Raw genomic sequence first — 22,627 nt, 5'->3', positions numbered from 1 at the left:
ACAACCAAACCACCAATCCCAACATGATAGCTAACCCAGCTAGAAAAAGGCACCAAGTCATGCCCCGAGCTCCTCCACGAGGAACCTGGGGCATGCCTCTTGGGGGGGGGGGGGGGCGGGGTCGAGATGGGAAATGATATGACATATTCTTGTACCACCCTCGTGACAACAGTTAGTGATCATGTCAATGCCAATGTAGAACCTTAGGGCTGATATGGTGCATTACATCGACATGACACCTCAAACTTAAATGGGATGGTAGCATGTTCCTGTATTATTCGAGGTTGTACGAGACAACGCTGCATAGCACAAAGCCGCTCCGAAAAGCTCGAAACGACGTCGTGCGATGCATATTCGTGCAGGTTGATCGACGCTCGCATAGGAGGTATAAGCCGATTGCTCGAGGAGTTAGCAACCATTAACAGATCACGTACGACCGACCCTCATTCGTAGGTATAAAAGCCGACCCCCTGATCGACGTCAAGGGGAGGACCTCGAACACTTCAACTCTACTTAACCTCACTCAACACCGACTTATGCTTCGAAGGGGTCGAGTCGAGAAATTCCCCTATCGACTTCGACTTGTGTGCAAGAACTTGACGGGGGAGGAAGAGCAACTCCTTGCTCTACTTCGGATCAATTATTGAGATGAAGCTCGGACCGAACCTAACGCTGACCACCTTCATTCGATCATCCACGTGGATGACTTTGCACACTTGGGATCGAACCAAGTCGTGTTGATCTATTGACTATGGCATAAGGTTCCTCATCATCCAAAAATTTATTATATATAAAGAAATCAAATACATCATGAAAAGCCACCATGAAAAATAAAAATAAAAATGAGAAATGAGTAGCAATCTTAGTCAACGGACTACGGCGGTGCTGTGGGCGCTTACAACTGCCACCATGAAAAGCCATCAACGCTCGGCAACATGCAGCATTAAGAACGAGAGAGAAGGTCGTGAGACGAGCTTCTGGCCCCGGTTAAGCTCTTGTCTCAGGCTTTATCTCGAACAGTTGGCGGACACTAAACGCAGCACTTCCCATATCTAACGACTACGCGACACAGTGGCTCCACACGGGGCCCGCATTTAGGCAGTCGTTTCCTGCAACCAAAAGGCGGGTAGGTGAGCGGTGAGAGGCAGCGGGTGACGTGATGGTAATGTATTTGATGAGCCAAACTCCTTTGGCCCCCTTTTATTAGAGCTCCGTTGTGACGGTGAAAGGAGACGAAGAAGCGACTCGATTTCCGTGCCCTCTTTAATTCCTGGATTCGAGCAGGGACGAACGGATCGCTGCGAGGGAAGGCGTGCGATGAGGGGGGCGAGGCGGCCGATCTACGCGGTGGCGACATGGGTGAAGCGGCAGCCGCCCAAAGTGAAGGCGTTCCTGTGCGTGGTGGCGGGCATCGCGGCCCTCGTCTTCCTCCGCTTCATCGTTCACGACCACGACAACCTCTTCATCGCCGCCGAGGCCGTTCACGCCCTCGGCATCTCCGTCCTCATCTATAAGCTTACCAAGGAGAGGACATGCGCTGGTCCCCGCCTTCTCTTTCCCCTTTTTATTTCATTTTCTTTGCCCGTGCTGCTTTGTTTTGGTTTGTTTTGTTTTGATCTACTGCATACGTGATCTGTTGGTGGATGGGGCGGTAAGAATGCCAATTGCCAAGGCTTCGGGATTTAAATAATGGATGCCCTAGATGGCATGGCTAAAAAGATATTTTCCCCCCTTTGAGGTAATCCGGGGCTGGAGGGGGTTTTGGTTTCGACTAGGACCCTGATTTGGGAGTTTGTCGATGTTAGGTTTGTGGAATGGAAGTTCGAAGGAGAGTATTATATCATTGATAGTTTCAGAATTTTGAGTAATTACAAGGCTCAAGAGTTTTGCTTATGGGAATTACTAGCTTGAAACTTGCAGAATAGGTTTTCTAAGGGAAGAAATTGAAAGAAGTTTTTTTCCCCCTGTTTTGAATAGTGCATTTGCTCAATGTTGATCTTGTTGTTCTACATTTTAAGTTTATCAAATTTCTATCGTATAATCCATGTTGCTTTATTGGTACTTTTACATTATCTAACTTTTCTCATTGTTGATTATTATTGCAAAATTATCTTTTACAAGTATGTGCAAGATGATGAAATTATGTAAAGATCCACGAGGAAAAATGCTAACCTTATATGATGCTGGTGGACCTTTTTAATGTTTTTTTTTTCATTTGCACCAAATTTCTGATATAATTATACGATTCCTGTCTGAGGAGGAGTTTCAAGTTTGTTTTTGAAGTGAATTGACAATTAAGCCCTTTTATTGGGAATCCAGAACATTCTGCCTTAGAGCAGCACTTAAGCTATGTGATAGATATTCTAACCTTACAATTTGTTATTCATTTATCTCTAAGTATTTGATTTTATCAAGATCGTTTCGAGAATACATTTCTGTTACCTATATATGGAACCGGTTTAATAGGTCACCAGTTTTTGGTTGCTTTGTAATTCATGTTGCCTAATGCTAAGTTTATAGAAATTGCACTTATTTCGTGGATCCAATTATCTTTCATTAACAATTTTATAATATGCAGGGGTTTCGTTGAAGTCTCAGGATTTGACAGCTTTGTTTTTAGCTGCCAGACTTTATTGCAGTTTCGTTATGGAATACGATATACACACAGTGCTAGATACTGCTACACTTGCTACTACTCTTTGGGTTATTTACATGATTCGTTTTAAGCTGAGGCCAAGTTACATGGAGGATAAGGACAATTTTGCTATATATTTTGTGGTAAGACATCTCATGTATTATATAAAAAAAGCTTTATATACATGATAAACCCTTTAGAAATTTGGTTTTTTTTTTGGCGACAAAGTAATAGTTTTATTTTATCACTTGGACTATTTTGTACCTGTAATGAAAAAAATACTTGGTCGTTGAATTTGTTTTTCAGTGTTTTTTTTCCCTTTACTTAGAAAATACTTATTAAGCACTGTGTTATTGCCAAAAGAGTCATGTCAAGGAAAAGGACGCTTGTTGCTTTTATTTATATCGTTACTACTATTTATTTATTATTATATCTTTGGGTTTTTGGCAGCTTCTTTTTTACTATTATGGCTACAAAGTTTCTTCGCATTTGAAGTTCTTAAGAAAATTCATGTCTCTTTGCTGGTCTTTAAAGAATTATCCGTGATAAAAAAACTTGTTTTTTATTCATAAGATCATGAATGGATCTCACCTCTCTTTATATGATTGCAGGTTGTGCCTTGTGTGCTGTTAGCGCTTGCTGTTCATCCTTCTACATCTCACAATATTTTCAATAGGATCTGTTGGGCCTTTTGTGTTTATCTGGAAGCTGTTTCGGTGTTGCCCCAGTTACGATTGATGCAGAACACGAAGGTACAACCTGGAATCAGAGAACCTTGTAAATTTTTAAAGAAAAAGTTTCTAATTGTATCTTCATACATGATCCCCAGATTGTAGAACCGTTCACTGCTCACTATGTTTTTGCTCTTGGGATTGCAAGATTTCTGAGCTGCGCTCACTGGGTCCTTCAGGTTGGTTTAGTATGAAACTCTGCATTCTGACTAGGTTTTATGGATTTGTATGACTGATATACCACTGATGTATTTACAGTAGAGTGACTTCTTAAGCATAAGCATGATATATATATATTTTTCTCATACTGTTGAAGGCTAGAACTTTGTAGGATACTCTGGTTCTTCATTTATAGTCATAATTTGTTGATATAGAGTCACATATTATTGAAAGCATGTGTTACTATTTCTGCATAAGTTTTGGATCTCTTGAGGCCTCAGCATCATTGCACATGAGTTTCCTATTGAGCTTCAATTTTGAATATTTAAAAATTAGATTTTACATTGACTCTTGTTCTTTCTTTAAACCTTGTTAGTGCAGCTCCAATGAAACACACCATTTTTGTGTTGTCAGCTCGAAAGGCATATCTATCTATATTTTCTTGGTTTTGATGTGGAGGTCATAATTATATGCTCATGGCTTGTCCTGCTTGTCAATTTGTTTATGTTGATGTTTCACACCACGACTAATATTAGTATTAATATTTTATTTCATTCCACATGACTAATATTTGGTACCATTTTAAGTCTTTCCTCTCTTCTTATCTTCTATATATCTTCAAGGTCATCGTTTCTATTAATTGTATTTACAGTCAGAAGTTTGCGTTGTACACAATGCATCACAATATTTATGCCAACCATTTGCATGACACACGAGAGGTCTGATTATATGCAGCCACAGAACCGTGCAATGAGTTCTACTTTGTTAGATCTAGCCTAGTAACATTATTTGCTTCTTTGAGGTGAACTTGATGGATTGGACACAAAACTCATGGAGAACCAGCTGTTGCATTATCTTACTGTAGATGTTGGTTGAAACCTTTGTTTTTCTCGAAATCCAATCCAATTTATGCTATTTTGACCATTCCACAATTATTTTCTTCCTGATTGTCTTGTGATTATCTTTGAGTGAGAAAATAATATGAAGAAGAATCAAGTAAAACTTAATAAGAAAAACATGGAAAAATAAATTGTATTCAAGTGTCTGGCATCAGGCAATTATTTTCTTCCTGATTGTCTTGGTTCAGTATGAACCTCTGGAAACATGGTCTCCTGCTATAGCAGGCGTGTCGCATGATGCATTTCCTTCTCGGTGTCTCTTGTAGGTCCTGGACACTCGTGGACGACTGTTGACAGCTTTAGGGTATGGTTTGTGGCCACCAATGGTTCTTCTTGCCGAGATCGTTCAAACTTTCATTCTCGCTGATTTCTGCTATTATTATGTGAAGAGGTAACGAAGATTCTTTCCACGAACACGCACCTATTATGGCCGTTAATACAAAACTTGTTCTCACTCTTCCTCCTGCAGTGTTGTCGGTGGACAGCTGGTGCTACGGCTTCCGTCAGGTGTAGTGTGATCTTCCACGCACAGTCAGACTGAATCATCAACTTAAACTGAATCATTTGTCTGAGCATACCGAAATGCCTCCTCTCTTATGCGAGGCTTGCACCAGTTAGGGATTCTCACCTGTGACATGTTGAGTTATGAAGAAGTCTTACATATAGACACTAATGTGGGTAGAAATTGCACGTTAGCTGACTGTATGCAGCAAGTAAATAGTTTCTTGAGGAAGTTTTACGGTTGACCTTGGGTTGACTTCTTTTCTATAACAAGACTTTCAACCTCCTAGCTTCATATTTTGTAGACTTATCCGGCTTTTTCCCTTTGTACTATGCTTTTGGTTTGAGATGAAAGAGGAGGCCAAAGGAACGGTTGGTGGGGTTTTTTTTCTCTTTGGAATAGATTATTCGATACTCCAATTGCATACTAGATATTTTTTTGAATGTTAGGTACACCATAATTCATTCTCTCAAGGTTAAATATCATAATGTTCCTTTTGAATGTTAGGTACTATACTCCTAGATATTAAGTATTATGAATGCATCACTTGTCTTTTGAATTCCAATAAATAGTTGTTTTACCCTTCTTCACTTACTGTAATATTTTTCATAAAATATTATTTTTAATCAATAGGAAAAAAAATATTTTCGTGAGCAAATGCCTAACATTGACGTCAATAAAAAACAAAAAGAAATCCCCACTAACCAAATTGAAGATGAATACTTAAATCTTGAAAATAAGAAAAATACTTAATCTTGGCATTTTATTGGTCATAAACCAGACCGTATCTCTTCGCCCTTTGTATCTCAAGTCTCCTCCGTCTCGCCAGCGCCGACGTGGCCGCTTTGCACGCGCTGTGTTGCCGTTCCCCCCACCCCCACACCAAATCCCACCCGCCCTCCTCGTCGTCGGGCGTCACGTTCAGATCCGGGAGGCCGACCCGACCCGCGGCCGGCCGTTGGCTGCCGCTCTGGGCCCACCGGTGGTCGACGGCTGTGGGATCCACGGGGACCATATCGCCGCCACCGACCCATAGCATCTTTTCCTGCCGCCGAGACATTCGATTCACTCTTCGGCGCACAATCTTAAAGAAGAAGAAGAGAAGAGGAGTAGATTGATTACATGGCGCAGTTGTGTAGCCGCTGGAAGCACGGAGGGGTTGGCTGATGGACTATGCAACTGGGCTTCGTACTCCTCTCTCACCTGATTCATCTTATCATTAAGAATATATATATATATATACACACAATTAAGTTGAAATAAAAGGAATCGAGAGAAAATATAGATAATAAAATGGCAAAAGAGAAGAAAAGAAAGAAAAGAACACACTCGTTCGAGATTGGATTTCTTGTCGGCAAACGAAGCCATCGGCTCATGCTGTTCTTCCACCCACTGCTCACCACAAGCATCAAATACAATAAATATCTTAGCTGGCTAGAGAGAGAGAGGGAGAGGCTGACGGTACACTTACCTGGATGTACTGTTTGCGGTGCTCCACCCACGGCTTGGGCCGGACGTCGATGTCTTCGCTGCCGCCGCTGCCTTGGAAGGAGAGAGGCGTAGAGGGGCTCGATGTGGCGGTGGCGGTGACTCCCCCGTCGACGTTCTTCTCCCCGTAACGGAGCGGCGGAGGAGGAGAAGGCATTAGAGGATGACCGGGGAGTGACCGGGGCTTCCGGGAGCCCCAGCGGAGGGACTCGGGAAGGACGTGGAGCGCCGCCCGGTGGACGGACGCGAGGACGAGCTCGGGGAGGCTGTCGAGCGTGAGCGCCACCTCCAGCTCCTCCTCTGTCGGAGACATGTAATCAAACAACGCGATTATACGGTGGCGGCGACGGCTGCAGCGGCGGCGACGGCGACGGCACGAGTGACTAAAAGATAGAGAGAAAGGAAGAATGGATAAGAACGGTGGCGTCTGCTGGTTCATATGGACAAATGGAAATAGTGGAAGATATTACTTTTTCCTATTTCTCATACATAAAAAAAATATTGTTCATTTTTAGTATCTTTATGGGTATTTTATAAAAAAGCTATTCATTTTTACATGAGATTTTTTATAAATAATAAAAAATGTCATGATTATTCAAATTTAATTATAATTAAAGATTTCTCGGATAGATGTAATTAGTTTAATTTCAAGTATATAATCAAAGTCAACTTTTATAGAACAATTAGAAATATTTCTTAGATGATTAATAATATTATTATTTTTAAAGAATTTATAATAATTAACCATCAAAACTTAGAATTTTTTTAATCAAATATAATTTAAATTCAATTACGAACGTAAATTTATTAGCTTATGCTAAACCAACCCAAACTTCCATAGAATTAATTATTAGGACATGATTGTAAGATTATTAATATTATTTTTAAAAAATTATAATAATAAATTATCGAAATTAAATTTTTTGAATATATTATGTAATTAAATATACCTTATTTTGATTTCGAGTATAATTTATTCAACTCCCACTCATTTTATATAAAAATCTTAAATTTTCCTAATAGTGAGGATTTTTTTTTCGATAAAATAACTTATTTTTATTAAAAAAACTTTTTATTAGTTTAGCATTATATATATAATTTTTCTTAATAAAATAAATTTTATCTTTCTTTTTTTTCTATATCTTTTCTATGACATCGCATTTATAAATATTTATATAATCGAGTTCTTTCTCGATCTAACCTTCCTCCGTGTCGATTTATAATTTACGATTATCTTTACAATTTACGATTGTCTCGACCTACCTCTGCAGCTGCCACCACCTTCGTCGTCATCGCTATCGCGGCGCACCACCTCCTCCAATGCCATAAGTCATTGAAGTCGACATTGGCCGCCCTAATGTGATAAAGAGAATATCTTTCATCAAAGATCAATTAATGTCACACACAAAGATAGTATTACAGTATTGTTACATTACTAGGAAGCCAGAAATGATGAGTAGATGTTTGTTACATGGTAGTGGATTCATTGCATGCTACAATTATGTGCATCTGAGACCTCAACCTTTGGCACTGTGTTTGATGTTCTAATGCTCTCCTGAGACCATTTCTTCCTGATGCATGTTATGGACCCATGGTTCAAGTTCATCTTAGGAAGAAACAAATGGCAGCTTTCTACACCAAAAGCAAATTTAATCATACATAGCCATGTAAAAGAGGAGAAACAAAATGACTTTACAAGCAAAACATATTCTTTGAGGAAATGAGGGTTGTACCGAGTGTCATGCAGGTTTACTGAGGAATTGCATCAATGCAGAACTTTTTAAAGTTCAAACACTCATCGACCAAGAATTCACTGCATATACGATACGATCAGAGATGTTCCAAGACAGTTTCTAAATTTAGACACTGCCGATGCTTACAAGATTCGCTCAGCCATCTGTGGTGGATCCCATCTAGGACTCCAAGGGTAATCATTTATCAGCGGCGAGGATATTGGTGTGCCTTGAGAATTGAAATGCTACATATCACGACGGAACGTTGATCAGATTACAGAATATCAATCATCTAATGCATAATAATAAATAACTTTGAGATGTGTTCCGTAGAGAAAGTACATGAAAATACTCCACTTCACTTACAAACTTTTTTAATAAATTAGAAATACATAAATAAATTATGATTACATGAATACAATGTGTTCCAAAAAGTCCATCTAGAAGCTCTCTGCAAGCTGATACCCTATGTTTAAGCTATAGTCAGAGCAAGAAAGGATGTCAGAGCAGGATCACTAGTTGACACAATCCCAGTAGGGATTCTCCAGTACAAAAGTTCAACATACACCATGGTTATAAAATGAGTCACACATTCCCAACAATTTGCCACTGCAAGATCCAGCCTCTCAAAAATATTAACACTATCCATTTCAATCTTGTCCTCTTCAAGAATTATGATTTTCTTCTTAATTCTTATCAAACTAGTATAAGTGAAAAATCTTATGTGCAAAAGAATACAAGGTAGATAAATGCAATTTCATGACGCATGTAGAACACATGAATATAACAGAAATCTATTTTCTCAAAAACTTAAGCTTGACCTAACTAAAAGATCAGGCCCTTGTGAAGTAGCTTTAACAGGAGCTCAAGAACTATAACCGGAAGAAGATGATCTAAACACTAAAAGATACCTGAGAACTTTGCATTACCAATGTCGGTTGCTGCTTTGGGAACTGTGTGGGAATTGAAAAGTGAACCTAGAAAAAAAAAAACTTCAACCTCAGCTGAATGTCTTCAACATGTTATAAAACATTAAGTAGCACGAGCATGAAATGTGAGATAAACTTATTACTCTTGATTACCGATCAACTAGGCCAGATAAAAAAGAATAAGCAAAGACAGCACAACTGCATAAACTAAGGAAAAAAAGACTCAAGCAAACCTGGACTTAACAATGGTTGACTTAGAGATAGCTTACAGAAGTACATGAGGCAGAAGATGGATAAAGACAAAGGGGACTTCATAAATGTGATACCATATGAAGTAAATAAAAGAATTAAATAGTCAATTTGATGGCTAACATAAAAAGCAATATCTTTGGTTGAAACTTCTGAAGTTTGTTCTGATTTTATGAGTGCTCTCTAGTATTGAATTTCATTTTAAAAGATGAAAATTTTCAGCATGTATATAGCACACCTTATGCCGGTCAAAATATGATTGTAATTTCTAGATGCAGCCAATATATTCATGTCTTAATTCATCAGACCAAGAAACATTCTGTTCCTAATTCATGCTTCACGCATTCTGGGAATAGTAAGCAAAGTGGATTTAGGGGGATTATGTTTTATATGCAATTATGCATAAACCAACTTGAAGTAGAAGTTCATTTGAAAATAATGCTAATTTCTGATGACCAGTCTGAACTATATTAGCTAAGTTACACTTATGTTGACCTTAGTTTGCTGTGCCTCTGATACTACACATGATATGCCAGTCACCTGTCACATAAAATGAAGATAAACAATTCTTGAACATACCAAAAATGTAAAAGCCCCAGAGGCACAAAGCACAGTAGCTCTCCTGCACAAAACCTGATTGAAAAACAAATCATAATGGATTCTGAAAAAATACACAAGATTACACAACAGTGCTGTATAAGGGCAGACCGGATCAGCTTCTAGTGGCCTTCCAAACAGAGGAGATAATGCCTCAATAAAACGTCTTCTAGCACCAATTGATGCAATTGCCTCCACAACCTTTTAAAGGAACCCAGTACATTAGAAATAAGACATACAAAAACTAGTAATTAACTAATAAGCTAGGCAGAAGGGTTCATTAATCAAGCACATGTAGCCATGTCTTGCTAGATAATTGATATTATGAAATATTATCTTTTAATGCAGCACACTTCTAATCTTATATCTTGAAAAGTCCTGCATACAGACTCTGGGACATGAAGATATACTAAAGTTTCCTAAATGAATATACATTAGGTCTCTTGTTCACTGTGAAGTTAGATATAACATTTCATGAACTGTAGAGGTAAATTCTGATGCATCAATTAATTACTGCTGAATTTTTATTTAGGAAGGAAAGCAACTAACCTGCAATTTGAGATTGTCTTCTATAGCAGGAAGGTATTCAGCCAAGCACCTTTAAACAAAGCAGCCAGTTTAAGCAAAAAACAGATTTTAGTAATAACATTTAATAAAACACATTTAGAAGAAAACAGAATCATATGTGTCGCCAATCTTAATGGAATATAGGATGGCTTACATTCCATCTAACCATGGTGGAAGTTTGACATCCTCTACGGAGAACAAGGTCTTCACTTCTGAAGTAGAAACCAGTTTTACCCGTGGAGCAGCAGGAGCTGAAGAATTTCTTCTACTAACAGGAAAGATAATCTGCACAATGCAGTAGACCAAAGTCTAAATGAAATTCCTAAAATAAGAATATCATTCCATGAATCAAATGTAGAACTTGAAACTTATATTAAAACCCTAAACCCTAAACCCTAAACCCTAAACCCTAAACCCTAAGCCCTAAACCCTAAACCATAAACCCTAAATCATAAACCCTAAACCCTAAACCCTAAACCCTAAACCCTAAAACCCTAAACCCTAAACCCTAAACCCTAAACCCTAACCCTAAACCCTAAACCCTAAACCCTAAACCATATATTATTTTAAATCTCAAGTATTTAAATCTTAATTATTTTTTTATTGCCAATGTGTCCTGCATCAATTACTTTAAATCTTAATTTTTTCTATTATTTAGTAATATCTCTTTTTGAATTGGAAATATGATGTCATGGCGAGGAGGGCCTCCACTGGCCACGGTCGGGGCTCATGCGCTTGTTTGGGCCCAAGCAGGGCTCGGCTCAGACACCGGCATGATTCAATAGTTACTTGGTTAAAACTTTATATGGCGACTTTATATCCTACTTTCTATTGAACCAAATTTGAATATGGACTGTATAAAATCCCGCCCCTTACCCACCCCACAATGCACACCGGGTCACCCGTGCCCTAAACCCAGCGACTCTTTCTCCCGTGCGACGACTGCGGCTTTCCTCGGCGATCGGCTGTCTTCCTCCCCATCGGCGAACAGCGGACGCAACGGCGGTGTCTTCCACCGCTGAGTTCCTGTCGCTGCGGCGTTTTCCTCTCCATCGGCGAAACAGCGTCTCCGCCCCCCCGGTATCTCTCTCTTTCTTTTCCTCTTCCTCCTTCGCCGTTGCAGCCCCCCCTTCCCCGATCCCTCCTCTCTCCCCCTCCCTCTTCCACTGTCGCTGCTCCGCTCCTTCCGCCGACACCTTCCTCCCCCTCCCTTCTCCTCCCTCTTTACCCTTTACCCCTCTCTCGCTGCTCCTCCCTTCGCCGGCACCATCCTCCCCTTCCCTTCTCCTCCCTCCTTCTTCTCCCTTCGTCGCGGTTCCTCCCCCTCCCCTTCCCATCCGGGACCACTGCTCCTCCTCCCTCTTCCATCCCTTCCTCGCAGCGCCCTCCCACCACCACACACACACTTCCACCCCCCCCCCCCCCCCCCCCCACGGCGGTGCCCCCTTCCTACACCCTTAGCCGATAGAGTTGGTTGCTGATGATGAAAATCTCGATATTCTAGGTTATGGTATGCGATCTTGGCAATTGTTGTTTTTAATCTTGATAGAGTAGGTTATTCTCTGATAGAGTAGGTTATTCTCCAATAGAGTTGTTTTTATATTCTCTGATTCCTGGTAGAATGTTATAGTTATTGGGTTTGCTGATCATCTTCTTGACACCATCAATTTTAATTTCTGACATGTTTCTATTTTTTATAAAATATATGTCTGATTTCTTTTTCTTTTTATTGCTCGTGTTTTCTGAAGGAAAGGAAAGTTATATAGTGTAGTAGGGCTAGTAGATAATCTTCTCTTTTGGTGAAAAAATAATTTAGTGTAGTATTACTTATTGATAATTTGGTGAATAAATAATATGTTGGAAGTCCTGTGGTAGCTCATAGTTCTTTTTAAAAGAACTAAATCCATAGAAGTTTGGTGAATAAATAATATGTAGAATATGGACTGTATAAAATCCCGCCCCTTACCCACCGCACAATGCACACCGGGTCACCCGTGCCCTAAACCCAGCGACTCTTTCTCCCGTGCGACGACTGCGGCTTTCCTCGGCGATCGGCTGTCTTCCTCCCCATCGGCGAACAGCGGACGCAACGGCGGTGTCTTCCACCGCTGAGTTCCTATCGCTGCGGCGTTTTCCTCTCCATCGACGAAACAACGTCTCCGCCCCCCCGGTATCTCTCTCTTTCTTTTCCTCTTCCCCCTTCCCCGTTGCAGCCCCCCCTTCCCCGATCCCTCCTCTCTCCCCCTCCCTCTTCCACTGTCGCAGCTCCGCTCCTTCCGCCGACACCTTCCTTCTCCTCCCTCTTTATCCTTTACCCCTCTCTCGCTGCTCCTCCCTTCGCCGGCACCATCCTCCCCTTCCCTTCTCCTCCCTCCTCCTTCTCCCTTCGTCGCGGTTCCTCCCCGATCCTCGACACCATCCTCCCCTCCCCTTCCCATCCGGGACCACTGCTCCTCCTCCCTCTTCCATCCCTTCCTCGCAGCGCACTCCCACCACCACACACACACAAACACACACACACACACACCCCCCCCCCCCCCCCCCACCCCAACCACGGCGGTGCCCCCTTCCTTCACCCTTAGCCGATAGAGTTGGTTGCTGATGATGAAAATCTCGATATTCTAGGTTATGGTATGCGATCTTGGCAATTATTGTTTTTAATCTTGATAAAGTAGGTTATTTTTTACATTCTCTGATTACTGGTAGAATGTTATAGTTATTGGGTTTGCTGATCATCTTCTTGACACCATCAATCTTGATAATGTTATAGTTGATGTGCAATCTTCACCTTGTATTAAGATTAATCTCAATTTTAAAGTCATTTGTATTAAGGGATTGCCCCCATTTATGAGTTTTTTACCATACAAGTCCTTGGTTACGTTAGTACATTCTAGTTGCATGTAATGGCATGAGCTGCATGTTGCCTTGTGCAATGTAGACTGATTGGTAAGGATGCACAAGTGGACGTTCAATGACTTGTACATCCCAGATATAAGGCGAGGATCATTGAATTTTTCTCAAAGGTTAATTTGTTTTATGAAACCAGTAGGACATTCTTTTACTTTTGTTGAAGTTGGCATTTCTTTATTTGTTCATTAGCTTAAATATTTGGTATTTTTTATGTTTGTTATCTTTCCAGAGTGGGATTACCAAGCAGTAGGGAGTTATTTGATGCTAAATTGGAGAAGAAAACTTACAGGATTATTACTCGAGCTTATGAATGATTCCCAAAAAACATTGCTACCAGTTGTCCAAAAGCCTGATGGGAAGAAAAATTTGATGGTTTGTGATCAAATTCCTATGAACAATTTCTGCTGCTAAATATATCTCTAGGTCTTTTTTATCTTTTATATCTCCTCTGACTACTCTATGTTATATTTGATATTACTGATTCTGAGGTATCAAATTTAGTTTATTATTTAATTTTTAAAGAAGATTAGAGTGATTTGCTTAATAAAGTTCCAACAAGTCACATATGTAGTACCTGGTATTGAAGACTTTGACCACATTGATATCTCTGAATTTGTTCAAAAAGCTTAGGGTCTCTTAGTAAGTTTCAGAAAATTAGAACTTGGAGACAGTGACAGCAACTGTGGTGTCTTCCTCCGGGGAGTTCTTGTCGATGCGGCGTTTTCCTCGGTGAACGGCGGCTGCTGCGTCTTCCTGTCCATCGGCGAAATGGCGTCTCTGCCCCCACGATATCTCTCTCTTTCTCCTCCTCATCCTCTTTCGCAGTGGCCGCCTATCCTCTTGCGTCTCTGTGTCTTATTGTTAATGTGGTCAATTATTTTAAATCTTAATTATTTTTCTATTTTAGTAATATTTATTTTTTCATAGAATATATGATGTCATGGCGAAGAGCGTGTGCGGGCGCGTAGCCCATGTGCTTGTTTGGGCCCAAGCAGGCCTTAACTCACACCGATCTAATTCAATTCCAAACGGGTCAAACATGAGTCAACTTGGTTTGGATGTCTAGTTTGAACCAAATAATAATTGTGTTACCGCAAAAACCCGCCCATTATCCACCCCATAACAAACGCCCGGGCGCACCTGTGCCCTAAACACAACTCCTGTCTCCCTCGCGACGACTCTCTTCTCCCCAGCAGCGACTACGATGCTTCCTCGGCGAGCGGATGTCTTCCTCTCCATCGCCGAATAGCGGAAGCAACGGCGGTGTCTTCCTTCGGGGAGTTCTTGGCTGCGCGTTTTCCTCGGTGAACGGCGGCTTCTGCGTCTTCCTCTTCATCGGCGAAACGACGTCTACCCCCGGTATCTCTCTCTGTCTCCTCTTACTCCTTCGCCTTCGCAGCCCCCCCTCCCCAATCTCTCCTTCCTCCCCCTCCCTCTTCCATCTTGTCGGCCCCCAGCTCACGGCCATGTTGTTTCGGATCAATTGCTTCGGTTCGTATTCAATCTTGTCCTCTAGTTTTGATTCTTCATCGATTTTTGTGTTGTCTTCAATCTTGCCCTAGCTCTTCGTCGCTCTCGTTTCAGATCCATTTTTCTTCTTCCCTTGGTCTTTAATCTTGACTTACAGTTTGATTCTAGAAGGTATCTTTTCTCTTGTTGAATCTTGCCTCGACGCCTTCCTTGTTTTCCCATCGTTTCGATTCTTGAAAGGATCTTTAGAAGTCAGTTTGATTCTTGTTTTCCCGCCTTACAGTTTGATTCTTGAAGATAACTTCTCATTTGTTTAGAATCTGATTTTGGTCTTCCACTTCTTGGCGATAACAAGAACAGTCCAATAGGGTCCCCTGCTGAGCCTTTTGGCACAATATGGTCCAACATGGCCCTTTTCGAGCTATTGTTGAAGTGCTCCTTAATGGGTCTCTTCCTTCTGGTGATGAACTTATCGGCATACATCTTGATCATAACCTAAACCAGGAGAGGAGCTGCGACAAAAGGTGGAAGAGGTAGGAGGGAGGAGGATCGGGGAAGGGATGTCGTCGTTGTCTTTTCACTAAGGAAAATGTCGCAACGCCAAGAGCTACTTGGAGGATCCAAAATAACCTTGATTGAAGATGAGGTGGTGGAGAGAGGATCCGGGATAGGAGATAGAATCTTCGGAGGGTGAAAGGAATCATCGGAAGATCTTAGGAATTCGATTTGGCTACTATTGAATATTCTCTACTAATCCACACAAAACAAAATCTACCGAGGAAAACGCCGTAGCCGAGAACTCCTCGGAGGAAGACACCGTCGTTGCTTCCGCTTTTCGCCGATGGAGAGGAAGACAACCGCTCGTCGAGGAAACGCCGCAGTCGCCGTTGGGGAGAAAGAGAGTCGCCACTAGGGAGAGAGTCGCAGTGTTTAGGGCACGGGTGCACTCGGGTGCTTGTTGTGAGGTCGGTAAGGGTCGGGGTTTTGTGGTGTCGTGATTCTTATTTGGTTCAAACTAGAGATCCAAACTAACTCGACTCAGGTTGGACCCAATTGTAATTGAATCAGACCCGTGTCCGAACCGAGCCCTGCCTCGGCCCAACAAAATATTACTAAAATAGAAAAATAATTGAGATTTAAAATAATTGACACAGACCACGTTGCCAATAATAAATGATCAAATAATTAGATAAATGCTCATAATTAAATCAGGCCGATGCCTGAGCCGAACCCATCTTGGGCCCATGGGCCACGCGCTCACCCGTGCTCGAGATTCCATGGAAAAATAAATCTTAAGCCCCTGAGTTATTATAACCCGAATTCCATCGTAGTCACTCACGAACAGCCCATTGCGATTCCATACTCAACTCAGGGGCTTAATATTTATTTTTCCATAGAATATAAGATCTCGAGCATGAGCGGGCGCGTGGCCCATGGGCCCAAGCTGGGCACGGTTGAGGCATCTACCTGATTCAATTATGAGCATTTATCTCATTGTTTGATCATTTATTATTGGCAACGTGGTCTGTGTCAATTATTTTAAATATCAATTATTTTTTTATTTTAGTAATATTTAGTTGGGCCCAAGCAGGGCTCGGTGCGGACACGGGTCTGATTCAATTACAATTGGGTCCAAGCTGAGTCGAGTTAGTTTGGATCTCTAGTTTGAACCAAATAAGAATCATGACACCACAAAACCCCGACCCTTACCTTCCTCACAACAAGCACCCGGGTGCACTCGTGCCCTAAACACTGCGACTCTCTCCCTAGTGGCGACTCTCTTTCTCCCCAACGGCGACTGCGGCGTTTCCTCGACGAGCGGTTGTCTTCCTCTCCATCGGCGAAAAGCGGAAGCAACGACGGTGTCTTCCTCCGAGGAGTTCTCGGCTACGGCGTTTTCCTCGGTAGATTTTGTTTTGTGTGGATTAGTAGAGAATATTCAATAGTAGCCAAATTGAATTCCTAGGATAGAGTGTGTGTTCGAAATAACCCAAAGTATGATTTGAATATTAAGAGAAAAGGGCATGACTCAATGATATCGGTGGCTCTATCGATGTGCAATTTGATCTCATTCAACAAATTTAGAAAGGGCAACTATGAGATCCACATATAATCTACTTGAGGAATGAAATAGAAAAGGGATTTAAGTCGAATTTTCAAAATTTGGAGAATGGCCTTTTGAGTTTTGGAATAGAGTATGTGTTCTAAATGAACCAATTATCAATAACCAAATCCTGAAGAAAGATAATAATTCAAAGTATGTGATAATCCGGATTAAATTGTTGATTACATTTTAATTTTATGGATTTTAAGACAAGGTCGCACCTCTTGTTTGTGATAATTTGGGGGGCGTGATAAAGTTGGTATCGGAGCTTGGTTTAAGGATTACTAAGATATTTGATTCATTTGATGTGCAAACTGATATTGAGGTTTAGTAAAGACATCTGGTCCTCTTGAGGAATGAAGTAGGAAAGATAGTGAAGTCGAAATTTTAAATTTTCGAGGATGGCTTATTGAGATTTGGGATAGGCTGTGTTTTCGAACTGACCCAAATTATGATTTGAATATTATGATAAAAGGGCATGATTTAATGATATTGATGGCTCTATCTATGTGCAATCTGATCTCATTCAACAAATTTAGATAGGTCAACTATGAGATCCACATATAATCTACTTGAGGAATGAAGAAAAAGAATTTAAGTCGAATTTTTAAATTTTGGAGGATGGCTTTTTGAGTTTTGGAATTGAGTATGTGTTCTAAATGATCCAATTATCAATAACCAAATCCTGAAGCAGGGTAATAATTCAAAGTATGTGATTATACGGATTAGATTGTTGATTACATTTTTATTTTATTGATTTTAAGAGAAGGTCGCACCTCTTGTATGTGATAATTTTGGGGGCGTGACAAAGGTGGTATCGGAGCATGATTTACTGATTACTAAGATATTTGATTCATTTGATGTGCAAAATGATATTGATGTTTAGTAAAGACATCTGGTCCTCTTGAGGAATGAAGTAGGAAAGGAAGTGAAGTCAAATTTTTAAATTTTAGAGGATGGCTTATTTCGATTTGGGATTAAGTGTGTGTTCGAATTGACCCAAATTATGATTTGAATATTATGATAAAAGAGCATGACTTAATGTTATTGATGGCCTCTATCTATTTGTAATCTGATCTCTTTCAACAAATTTAGAAACGGCAACTATGAGATACATATTTAATCTACTTGACAAATGAAGTATAAAAGGGACTGAAGTCGAATTTTTAAATTTTGGACGATGGCCTTTTGTGTTTTGGTATATAGTATGTTTTCTAAATGACCCAATTATCAATAACCAAATCCTGAAGCAAAGTCATAATTCAAAGTATGTGATAATTTGGATTAGATTGTTGATTACATTTTAATTTTATGGAGTTTTAGACAAGGTCACACTTCTTGTATTTAATAATTTGGGGGGCTTGTCAAAGGTGGTATCGGAGCATGATTTAAGGATTACTAAGATATTTGATTCATTTTATGTGCAAAATTATATTGAGGTTTAGTAAATGTAGTGAAGTCGAATTTTTAAATTTTAGAAGATGGCTTTTTGAGATTTGGGATAGGTTATGTTTTCGAACTGACCCAAATTATGATTTGAATATTATGATAAAAGGGCATGATTTAATGATATTGATGGCTCTATCTATGTGCAATCTGATCTCATTCAACAAATTTAGATAGGTCAACTATGAGATCCACATATAATCTACTTGAGGAATGAAGAAAAGGAATTTAAGTCGAATTTTTAAATTTTGGAGGATGGCTTTTTGAGTTTTGGAATTGAGTATGTGTTCTAAATGATCCAATTATCAATAATCAAATCCTGAAGCAGGGTAATAATTCAAAGTATGTGATAATACGGATTAGATTGTTGATTACATTTTAATTTTATGGATTTTAAGACAAGGTCGCACCTCTTTTTATGTGATAATTTGGGGGGCGAGACAAAGGTGGTATCGGAGCATGATTTACTGATTACTAAGATATTTGATTCATTTGATGTGCAAAATGATATTGATGTTTAGTAAAGACATCTGGTCCTCTTGAGGAATGAAGTAGGAAAGGAAGTGAAGTCAAATTTTTAAATTTTAGAGGATGGCTTATTTCGATTTGGGATTAAGTGTGTGTTCGAATTGACCCAAATTATGATTTGAATATTATGATAAAAGAGCATGACTTAATGTTATTGATGGCCTCTATCTATTTGTAATCTGATCTCTTTCAACAAATTTAGAAACGGCAACTATGAGATACACATTTAATCTACTTGACAAATGAAGTATAAAAGGGACTGAAGTCGAATTTTTAAATTTTGGACGATGGCTTTTTGTGTTTTGGTATATAGTATGTTTTTTAAATGACCCAATTATCAATAACCAAATCCTGAAGCAAAGTCATAATTCAAAGTATGTGATAATTTGGATTAGATTGTTGATTACATTTTAATTTTATGGAGTTTTAGACAAAGTCACACTTCTTGTATATAATAATTTGGGGGGCTTGTCAAAGGTGGTATCGAAGCATGATTTAAGGATTACTAAGATATTTGATTCATTTTATGTGCAAAATTATATTGAGGTTTAGTAAAGACATCTTTTCTTCATGAGGAATGAAGTAGGAAAGGTAGTGAAGTCGAATTTTTAAATTTTAGAGGATGGCTTTTTGAGATTTAGGATAGGCTGTGTGTTCGAACTGATCCAAATTATGATTTGAATATTATGATAAAAGAGCATGATTTAATGATATTGATGGCTCTATCTATGTGCAATCTGATCTCATTCAACAAATTTAGATAGGTCAACTATGAGATCCACATATAATCTACTTGAGGAATGAAGAAAAAGAATTTAAGTCGAATTTTTAAATTTTGGAGGATGGCTTTTTGAGTTTTGGAATTGAGTATGTGTTCTAAATGATCCAATTATCAATAACCAAATCCTGAAGCAGGGTAATAATTCAAAGTATGTGATAATACGGATTAGATTGTTGATTACATTTTTATTTTATTGATTTTAAGACAATGTCGAACCTCTTGTATGTGATAATTTGGGAGGCGAGACAAAGGTGGTATCGGAGCATGATTTAAGGTTACTAAGATATTTGATTCATTTGATGTGCAAAATTATATTGAGGTTTAGTAAAGACATCTGGTCCTCTTGAGGAATGAAGTAGGAAAGGAAGTGAAGTCAAATTTTTAAATTTTAGAGGATGGCTTATTTCGATTTGGGATTAAGTGTGTGTTCGAATTGACCCAAATTATGATTTGAATATTATGATAAAACAGCATGACTTAATGTTATTGATGGCCTCTATCTATTTGTAATCTGATCTCTTTCAACAAATTTAGAAACGGTAACTATGAGATACACATTTAATCTACTTATGGAATAAACTAGAAAAGGGATTGAAGTCGAATTTTTAAATTTTGGACGATGGCCTTTTTTGTTTTGGGATAGAATATGTGTTCTAAATGATCCAATTATCAATAAACAAATCCTGAAGCAAGGTTATAATTCAAAGTATGTGATAATGTAGATTAGATTGTTAATTAAATTTTAATTTTATAGATTTTCAGACAAGGTCACACCTCTTGTATATAATAATTTGGGTTGCGTCAAAGGTGGTATCGGAGCATGAGTTAAGGATTACTAAGATATTTGATTCATTTGATGTGTAAAATTATATTGAGGTTTAGTAAATTATATGGAGATCGATGAAAATTTTATTTGATGTCTTCTAGGAATCCAGGATGACATCGACATTTGGTCTTTTTGCTTATCTTCTCGTGGGTCCTGTTGTCACCTCTATGCTCTCGTTGCGTGTCGTCGTGTAATTACATCATAATCACATTCATGTAAACCCTAATAATAATAATGTCAGCAATGATGTTATGATTATTAGATGAAAATTACGATTTGATTATTATAAGAAATGGGAAAGACGCAATGATATTGATGGCCTCTATCTATGTGCAATCTGATCTCATTCACAAATTTGGGTTTTGGGATAGAGTATGTGTTCTAAATGACCTAATTATCAATAACCAAATCCTAAAGCTAGTTCATAATTCAAAGTATATCATACATTTTGGTAGCACTACGATGTATAGAGATCTCCAAAGTCATTATTCGTGAGAAGGTTTGAAGAAGGTGATTGCGATGTATGTTTCATAGTGTTTGACTTGTAGGCAAATCAAAGCAGAAACTTGCTACAACCAACGTAGGCTTGATAAGAGAAGAGAAGAGGAATTGAAGTAGAATAAGTTTTACTTTGGCTTAATGTTTTGGATCAAATCCTCACATTTGTGATTCAAATGTTTTTCAGGCTAGTGTTAAATGTTTTTATTATATAAGTACACTTTGCGCCTAACTAAATGTTGAAGGTAAATATGAACTTATGTGTTTTGTAGAGGTTTTAAAAGACTTCTCATGTTTAGGATTTTGGAATGTTAAGTTTAATTTGTAAAATGATACGACCTTGTGATCAATGTTAGTTTTTTTGTTGTATAGATTCGGTTAAAAGCACAAATGGAAGCATTGGAAATCAGAATTGAGAGTCGGTTGTAAGAAACACTTAATGATTTCAAAAAGAGCCTACTGGAGAGCCTCAACAAATTTCAACAATATGGGGGCTCAACTTCTATGATGCATAGATCTGGAAATACAGGCGCTAAAATTTGTCAAACTTCTACAGTGTTAGAATATTAAAACAGATTTGAACGATTGTCAAATCTAGCCAGAGATTGGTCTGAACGGCAAATGGTGAGTATATTTATTGAACGGCTTAATCCAAATATCCGGTTTGAAGTTAATGCTCGTCAACTCCGTACTATAATTGCTACGATATCATTTACATGTTTACTTGAGGAAAAAATCATTAGGGAAAATCATGGAAACAGGAGTGACAACAACTAGATGATCAACAAGCCACCCGCCCCATCTATTCCCAACCAAAACCCTGACACTCAAAGACTAACCCTAGAAGAACTCAAGGAAAGATCAGCAAAGGGTTTGTACTATGATATAAAGTGGAGTATGGAGCACCAATGTAAACAAGTGCAACTTCTGATAATTGAGCCAATTGGAGAGGAACCGGAAGCTTTGAATGTAGACTCCGATCATGAAGGTATAGATTCTAATGAAGATGTTGGATCTACCATACATACAAAGAATGCATTAACCGGTTACTCTTACCTGCGAAAGTTGGCGAACTTTGGAACATCAGCATGCTATAGTTTTGAATGATACTAGTAGCACTAATAATTTTATAGACAATGAGATTGTTGATCGATTAGCCCACCACATTGAAGGTTGTGACAGATTCGAAGTTAAGATCGCTGATGGACATGATAGCAAATGTTCAAAGATAAAATTTATTATACAATGCCAGGAGTTTCTTGCAATGATTACTACACTGAAAGACCGAACTATTGCTTACACTGTCAAATTGTGCAGATAGCCTATGATTGAAGTGCTGAAAGAGAAGCTCCTCGAGTTTGATGCTGCTCAACTTTGAGGACAATGCTGATTTGAAGAGGGAGGAATTGTTAGGACCCTTTTATTTTATGAGTTTTGAATAATATTTATTGAGTTTATTTAGTTTAGTTAAAGTTAGCTAGAGTTTTATTTAATATTTATTTATTATTAAGAGTCTAAGTCCCGGTGGACTCTAGGTGGAACTCTATAAATAGTGATGTAACCCTTTCTTTTCAG

The 22,627-nt window shown here is 39.0% G+C and overlaps 3 protein-coding genes across 4 annotated transcripts; 1 reads left to right on the top strand and 2 right to left on the bottom strand.

Annotated features, from left to right (window-relative positions):
- Window positions 1-1,046: 1,046 nt before the first annotated feature.
- LOC135611388 (uncharacterized) lies at window positions 1,047-5,220 on the top strand. The gene is made up of 6 exons (XM_065107138.1): window positions 1,047-1,540; window positions 2,579-2,778; window positions 3,247-3,387; window positions 3,465-3,545; window positions 4,691-4,815; window positions 4,894-5,220. The coding sequence occupies exons 1-6, from the start codon at window positions 1,318-1,320 to the stop codon at window positions 4,940-4,942; spliced, it is 819 nt and encodes a 272-aa protein (XP_064963210.1). The 5' UTR covers window positions 1,047-1,317; the 3' UTR covers window positions 4,943-5,220.
- Window positions 4,529-6,844, bottom strand: LOC135611387 (uncharacterized). Of its 2 annotated transcripts, none has more exons than XM_065107135.1 (5): window positions 6,398-6,844; window positions 6,256-6,318; window positions 6,049-6,129; window positions 5,676-5,971; window positions 4,529-5,052 (listed from the first exon to the last, which is right to left on the bottom strand). In XM_065107135.1, exons 1-4 carry the CDS (start codon window positions 6,725-6,727, stop codon window positions 5,690-5,692), a joined length of 756 nt encoding a protein of 251 aa, XP_064963207.1. In that variant the 5' UTR covers window positions 6,728-6,844; the 3' UTR covers window positions 4,529-5,052; window positions 5,676-5,689. The 2 variants fall into 2 exon arrangements, with proteins under 2 accessions (XP_064963207.1, XP_064963209.1); XM_065107137.1 differs by having other exon boundaries at window positions 5,710-5,971.
- Window positions 6,845-7,774: 930 nt separating this feature from the next.
- Window positions 7,775-14,638, bottom strand: LOC135608855 (uncharacterized). Its single transcript, XM_065101906.1, has 9 exons — window positions 14,492-14,638; window positions 10,644-10,798; window positions 10,472-10,520; window positions 10,034-10,123; window positions 9,905-9,958; window positions 9,059-9,124; window positions 8,295-8,392; window positions 8,148-8,227; window positions 7,775-8,046 (listed from the first exon to the last, which is right to left on the bottom strand). Exons 1-8 carry the CDS (start codon window positions 14,636-14,638, stop codon window positions 8,164-8,166), a joined length of 723 nt encoding a protein of 240 aa, XP_064957978.1. The 3' UTR covers window positions 7,775-8,046; window positions 8,148-8,163.
- Window positions 14,639-22,627: the final 7,989 nt, after the last annotated feature.

Source organism: Musa acuminata, chromosome BXJ2-4 (assembly GCF_036884655.1).
Source record: "Musa acuminata AAA Group cultivar baxijiao chromosome BXJ2-4, Cavendish_Baxijiao_AAA, whole genome shotgun sequence".
NCBI classification, from domain to species: domain Eukaryota; kingdom Viridiplantae; phylum Streptophyta; class Magnoliopsida; order Zingiberales; family Musaceae; genus Musa; species Musa acuminata.
Note: the sequence above shows the minus strand (reverse complement) of the source record. Positions and strands in the feature narration are given on the sequence as shown.